The sequence below is a fragment of the Sorex fumeus genome, unplaced genomic scaffold, assembly GCF_029834395.1.
Source record: "Sorex fumeus unplaced genomic scaffold, SorFum_2.1 ptg000067l, whole genome shotgun sequence".
NCBI classification, from domain to species: Eukaryota; Metazoa; Chordata; class Mammalia; order Eulipotyphla; family Soricidae; genus Sorex; species Sorex fumeus.
The window spans coordinates 3,256,209-3,262,894 of NW_026606124.1; the positions used below are offsets into that span (position 1 = coordinate 3,256,209).

At 64.2% G+C, this 6,686-nt stretch overlaps 1 protein-coding gene across 2 annotated transcripts; it reads right to left on the reverse strand.

The window, feature by feature from the left end:
• Nucleotides 1-2,115: 2,115 nt before the first annotated feature.
• On the reverse strand, nt 2,116-6,213 carry ISLR2 (immunoglobulin superfamily containing leucine rich repeat 2). Of its 2 annotated transcripts, XM_056128707.1 has the most exons (3): nt 6,117-6,213; nt 5,670-5,780; nt 2,116-4,399 (listed from the first exon to the last, which is right to left on the reverse strand). In XM_056128707.1, exon 3 carries the CDS (start codon nt 4,389-4,391, stop codon nt 2,127-2,129), a length of 2,265 nt encoding a protein of 754 aa, XP_055984682.1. In that variant the 5' UTR covers nt 4,392-4,399; nt 5,670-5,780; nt 6,117-6,213; the 3' UTR covers nt 2,116-2,126. The 2 variants fall into 2 exon arrangements, with proteins under 2 accessions (XP_055984682.1, XP_055984681.1); XM_056128706.1 differs by lacking the exon at nt 6,117-6,213 and having other exon boundaries at nt 5,670-5,852.
• Nucleotides 6,214-6,686: the final 473 nt, after the last annotated feature.

Sequence of the window (6,686 nt, forward strand, 5' to 3'; positions counted from 1 at the left end):
GGGCTATGAAGTCAGGGGACTCTCACTGCAGTGCTCCCACCCTGGCTGCCACAGCCACACAGCCACACACACACACACACACACACACACACACACACACACACACCCCAGCTGTCATGCATATTTTGTATTGGGTATCTCCAGCCGATAAAAAATATACAGGTTGAAGGGCTGGAGCAATACAGCGGGTAGAAAGTTTGCCTTGCACGCGGCCGAACAGGGTTTCAATTCCCAGCATCCCATACGGTCCCCTGAGCACCGCCAGGAGTAATTCCTGAGTGCAGAGCCAGGAGGAACCCCTGTGCATCACAAAGTGTGACCCAAAAAGAACAAAAAAAGCAGGTTGACCCACACTTAGTTCCTGGACCAAGGCTACCAGTTTTCTCCATGCAGCCAGCCTTGCTGGGGCATCCCTTCCCCTGCGCCATCGGCGGACTGCTCTGGAGTCCCTGTGAGTTGTGGCCTCTTTGGCGCAAGATACAGCCCTACAAGCCACAGGCTGCTCCGGATGTCCTGGCATCCTGAAATCATCTGGCTTTCCATTCAGAGGCCGGTGAAATGATACCAGCTGGTGAAGCCTGGTCACACACACACACACACACACACACACACACACACACACACACACACACACACAGAGCCACACAGCCACACCCATCACACCCATTAGTGCCCCCAAGCAAGGAAGGAGCCCGTCCAACTGGCCTCCAGACAGCCTTCCAGCACACAAAGGACTGGCCCCGCCTGAAGAATCCCGGGGGCTCCTTCCCTGTGCGTTCAGTCCACCCCCAGTCTCCTTCCAAAGCCAACCAAGAGTCGCCAAGCCCCATTCAAATCAATCCTTTTATTGACTGTTTTTATACACAGGGGGTTAGAAAAGGGCGAGGGCTCCCGAAGGGGGGGGTGCTGAGCCCTCCCCCCCATTCCCCCCCCCCACATTTGTGCTGCGTTTCATGTACAGGGCTGATTTGTCCCAAACCCTGAACCCCACCGCCACCCTCCACCCCATCCCAGACGCTTTCCTTTAAAGAATGAAAAAAGACGGGGCCTGTGGCCCTTCCCCCGCCCCCCACTACACGGCCACACCTACACGACACAGACATTTCTCCTAGGGAACTCGCCCGTCTACGACTACACGTTCCGCCACTATTCCCACTGCAGGGTGTTCCGGGGAGATGAGCCCAGCCCCCCACCCGCCACGGGCGTTTTCTCCACCCGGACCCACCCGCGGGCTTTGTGCGAACCACAGATCTCGGTCGGCTTCCCCACCCCCATCACCCCCCCCACCCGGGGGCCCCACAGTAGCCGAAGCCGAGCTGTCGAGGGCGCGGCACCCACCCACAGAAATGCGAAAACCCCCCACCCCCACCCCGCGCCTGAGCGCGCTCCCGGCAGATCCCAGGCCTGCGGGTCCGTTGTAAGAGAAGAGGCGGGGAGCACGGGAGGCGGACGCCCCCTCCCCGGGTCCCCACCCCCAGCCTGGGGAGTGTTAGCACCAGACCCAGGGTGTCGCTGTCTTTGGAAACAACGAAAATAGAAAAACCAGAGCGCGCAACGGAGAAGCGCCCCGGGCGGGCACTCGCTGTGCTCCAGCGGGTCAGCACGGAGAGGGGTGGGGCGGGGGCACAGGGTTCGACTTAGGAGGGGGCTTTGACACAAACATCGAGGGAGCTGCCAGAGGATCCCCAATCCGGGGCGTGCAGAAAAGGGCAGAGGGAGAGTCCAGAGGGTGGGGGGCTGCGCAGTAACGGCTCCTCAAGGGACATCTGAGAGGGGGCCAAGCCACAGAGATGCCCTCAGATGCTTCTAACCTCGTCTCTCGTTTCCTCTGGCTCGGGGGTCCACGGTGGGGCAGGCCGCATTTTGCAAAGAACAGTCACGGGGTGGGGGCAGGGGCTCGTTCCACAGTCACTGGGTGGTGAGGAGGGGGGCGATGGTGGGAACTGTGCCTGGCCTTGCTGCGGAACTCCACCCGCAAGGACAATGGGGGGTGTGTGGGGAGGACAATTCCCACTAGAAGCCCCCAGTAGTCCAAGTGGGGTGGGTGGGGCGAAGTACGAGTGAAGGTGGGGGTGGGAAGGGCATAAATCCGGCCAGCCTGCGGCTTCTGCCCCCGGTGAGGCGCTTCAGCCCGCGGTCTGCCGGTAGTTGCCGTTGATCTCTGGGGCGATGTTGACCGCCTCGGCCCCCAGGGGCAGCCGGTCACTGTACTCGGAGCCCGCCTCGAACTCCTCCGGGTTGGCCTTGGACTGGCACTCGGCCAGCGAGCAGGCGGCCAGGCTCTCCTCCCGCGGCAGGTGGCCGCCCGCGTCCCCGGGCTCCGCGTCTTCGTCCAGACCCTCCCCGGGGGCCTCCTCCTCGGGCTCCTCGGCGCCCGCCTCGCCGTTGTCGCCGTCGCCGGCCGGGTAGCTCTTCTCCGACTCCAGGTAGGAGGCCCGCGGGTCGAAGTCGGCGGCGATGCGCTTCTGCATGGGGTCGGGGGCCTGCGGCCGCAGGATGAGGCGGTAGGGCTTGCCCGGGTGTTTGGCTAGCAGGTGGCAGCACGCGGCGCCCAGCAGGGGCACGGTGGCCAGCACCAGCAGGAACACGCTCACCGCCACGATGACCAGCAGCGAGGGCAGCTCCTTCTTGGTGGCGAACACCACCTGCACGTGGCAGGCCTCGCCGGCCAGCGCCAGGCACACCGAGTAGTTGGTGCCCGGACGCAGGCCCCGGAACCAATACGCGTTGACGCCCTCCTCCACCCGCGACCACTGCACGGCCGCGCCGCCGCCCGCCGGGCACAGGTAGAGCAGGCGCAGGGGTCGCCGTCCAGGTCGCCCAGCTGCCCCCACCGCCGCAGCGCCCGAGCCCCAGCGAGACGCCAGCGGCGTCAGCTGCACCCGCGCCTCGCGCTCCGCCACGTCCAGGGCGATGACGCCCAGCTCGAAGACGTGCGGCTTGAGCTCCGCGCTCTGGTTGAATGCGTGATTGGACACGTACCGCGAGGGGTCCCCGCGGCCACAGCGCTGCTCCTCCATCGGGTCGGCAGAGACCTGGTCGTCCTCTGCCACTGCCTCCTCTTCCCCCTCGCCCGCCTCGTCCTCCAGCCCCGTCCCAGTATCCCCGAGGATGCTGACCCGGGCCAAGCCCTGACCTTTGATTTTGCCCTCGGGTTTGGAGGGTAAGACGCTGTTGCCTTGGCCTTTGGCTGCAGACTTGCGCTCAGAGGTAGGCGTCTGACCACCGAGGCCTCCCCCTGCACCAGGGGCGTGCTTGGGGGGCCCGGCCGCAGCAACCGTCACCCGAACCGCCGTGGAGTTGGAGCCCAGCTCATTGCGCGCACGGCACGTGTAGACACCCGCCTCCTTGGTACTCAGGACAGGCACCAGCAAGGAGCCGTTTGTGAGAGCCTGGAAGCGCGGGGTGGCTGGGGGCGCGGGCCAAGCGGGTGCTGGCGCCGGGGTTGGGGTCTGGGTCTGCGTGGGTCCGTCGCCGTCCACTTCTCCCTCTGCGTCCTCTGCCGCGTCTCCTCCATCCTCTCCGCCCTGGAACGGCGGCTCTAAGACCACCGTGCCGCCGGGGATCTGCAGTTCCCACTGCAGGCGTGGCGCGGGGTGTCCTTCGGCCACGCAGTGTAGCATGAACGCCAGGCCAGCACGCAGGGGAGTGCCGGGAGTCTCCAGCGGCGGCTCGGCACTTAGCCGCACGCTGGGCGGCACGCACGACAGGGCGGGTAGGCGGTGCACCGGTACCCCCTGCAGCGCGGGAGGCGAGGCGCACGCGATGGAGTCGGGCTCGGGTAAGGAGACCCGGGTGCTCGCGGCCCAGGCCTGCAGCCACAGGAGACTGCAGCCGCAGTGGAAGGGGTTGTGATAGAGCTGCAGGTGCGAGAGCGCGCTAAGCGCGTCGAAGGTGCCCGGCGCCAGGGTGCGCAGGCGGTTGTTGTTGATGCGCAGAGAGCGCAGGTCCGGCAGGGAGACGAGGGCGTCCCGGGGCAGCGAGCCTAAGTGGTTGTGGTTCATTTTGAGCAGCTGCAGAGCGCTCAGGTTCCGCAGGTCGCCCCACGGGAAGCTGGAGATGAGGTTGTGGCTCAGATCCAGGTTCTTGAGCTGGCTGAGCACGGCCAGCGCGCCCGGCTCGACGGTGCGCACCTCATTGTGCGCCAGCCACAGCGACGTGACTTGCGTGACGTCGGCGAAGGCCCCGCGCCGGAGCACGGCGATCTTGTTGGCCGACAGACTAAGCGTGGTCACGTTGGCGGGCAGTCCTTCGGGCACCTCACGCAGCTCCTTGTAGGCGCAGTCGGCAAACTGGTGAGCGTACTTGTCCACGCAGGCGCACGGCTCCGGGCACGCTCGGGCCACGCCTAAGAGCGCCCAGGCCCACAACGCGGCCCACAAGGGCACCATCTCGGAACCTACAGAAGAAAGGAAGGGGTGGGAGGAGGGTGGAGAAGCTGACTCCTCACCCCCCATCCATGCTCCCTCTGGGACAGGCTAGGGCGACCTTCAGCTCCGCACAGGGGCCTTTCGTTAGCGGGATTTAATAAATACACGACCCCCCTACACACACAGTCCCCCTTCGTCTGGGGCCCTTGAATTGTTCGCTAGCCCCCCAGGACTCACTCCTTTCCCTCCTTCTAGCCTCCCATCTTGGCTCTGGCCTGTGCATAGGCCTGGTCACTGACTGGTCTGCCCTGGGTTCTAAGCCGACCCCTGCCTCCGCTTCCAAGCCTTCATTGATCCCATGAAGAGCCACACTGAAATTGTTGGTTCGCAATTGGTGGTGCTGCCGCTAACTCTTTGTCCCATGCAGGGCGCTGCCACCTGCGCCCACATGGGCGCACCACAACACAAGGGGGCTGGGGCTCTGCCGTCCAACCACCCACTTCCGTAGGGCTTTGGAGTTCCACAGCACACGAAAGCACACGGGCACCCAGACATCAGACACAGAAGCCCTGGGAGACCTCATTGTTCTCCGGGCTGGGCTCCTGCATTTGTATAGCCATTTCCACCACGCAAAGCACCTTCCTGTTCTTTGTGAGAGCTGACAGACACAAGGTCACAAATCCTCACGCTATAACGGACCCACCCACAGGAGGGGCTAGGTGCACGAAGTCCTCTCGTCTGGCTGTGTGAACCTGCGGGATGGGATCCCGAAAACCAGGCTCACAGCCTCTCTCTGGCTCTTGCACAGCCTTTTTTTTTTTTTTTTCTCAAGCTGCCTGCCTGGGCTGTGGCTCCCTCCAGGGAATAACGGGGAGGGTGATCCTTCTGCCTCCTCCCCCAAATAGGGTCCCACAGAGTCCAACCAACTTCCTAGGGTGGAGACGGGTCCCTACCCAACAGGTTATGGGGGTGGCTATTAGGTAAACAAGGAGAAGTCTCAATAATTTGACCCTCTTCCCGCCACCCCCCCCCATCATGCCCGAACGCCCCATCGTCTCTCCCCAACAACACACAAAAACGTTTTACCCCCAAGACACAAATGCATTGGTACAGATACCAGCTCCCACCTCGGGCGCCCAGAGGGTTCAGCAGAGCCCCTCCCACACGCGCTCTCTGGAAATGCGGGTCCCCCACTCCGCCTGTCTCGGGCGGCGCTCGCCCAGACGGCGCCGCGGAGGAGCAGGGCACCCTAGGCGGAACCAACTCTAGCCCAGGTCTCAGGGCACTGTCCCGACTTACGCTGCTCGCAGCCTCCCGGCGCGCAGTCCCGGCTCTGACGCCTCTTCTCCAGACTTGGGGTCGCGGGGCAGGACGAGAAGCCCCGATCACTTTCCACATCTGTTGCTGCAGCTGTAGGGAGGACGGTGGGGTGGGGGGCAGCAGAGAAAGGGAAGTTGGGGACCTCCCCTGACCCTGAGGTCCGACTCCAGGTTCTCCTCTCGGTCTGTTACCCCCCACGTCTCGCTGGCTGCAGACCCAGGAGCGCGCGAGCGCGCGCCCGGGCCCAGCAGGGGCGCGCACGGCCCCTTCCCCCTCCCGAGTCAGCGACATTGGTTAAAGCCACAGAGACTCGCCCGTGGCCCGAACAGCTGGGGCCCAAGGACGCTGCCACGCCACTGCCCTCCTCCACTCCCCCGCCCCTCCCCATTTACACATCTGCTGACACCGCCGCTTGCACATTGTCACCTGCCAACACAATGCCCCCACGTCCAAACACATTCGCACAGACACAGACGGACTCTCACGCCCTCCCGGCACCGGCTCCTCCTCGGCTTAGAAGGACCCCAGCGCGGTAGAAGCCGGGTCTTCTGCCCCCATTACCCGCACCCCCCCCCCAACACACACACACACACACAGTCACGCGCTCACCTTCCGGCGCGGGTCTAGCCAGGGCCCCAGCTTCGCTGCTAATTGGATGCGAGGTGCCTTTCACGCCCTGCAACCTGTGAAATAACCCATCTTTGAGGAATTGGGGGGACGGAACAGAAGGGCACGCGGCGGAAGGGGGGCGTGTCTCTGCGATTAAACTCTCTCGTCTCCCCTCCCCCCCATCCCCAAATGCGGGAGGTGGTGCAGACAGACACACAGAGGGACGAGTAGAGCTTCGCACAGCCTGGCTGGTGCCGGCAGGTCTTTTCCCCTACGTCCCCCCTCCTCACCGCCGCCCCCAGCGGCTTCCTCCTCCCCGAAGCCACGTTCAACACGATGCATAATTGATAGTGTTAGCAGAGCGCCTAGCCCTCCCCGCTTTCCCCC

Excerpts from the sequence above, each read along its gene's own strand:
- ISLR2 (XM_056128707.1), bottom strand. The coding sequence starts at position 4,391 with ATGGTGCCCTTGTGGGCCGCGTTGTGGGCCTGGGCGCTCTTAGGCGTG.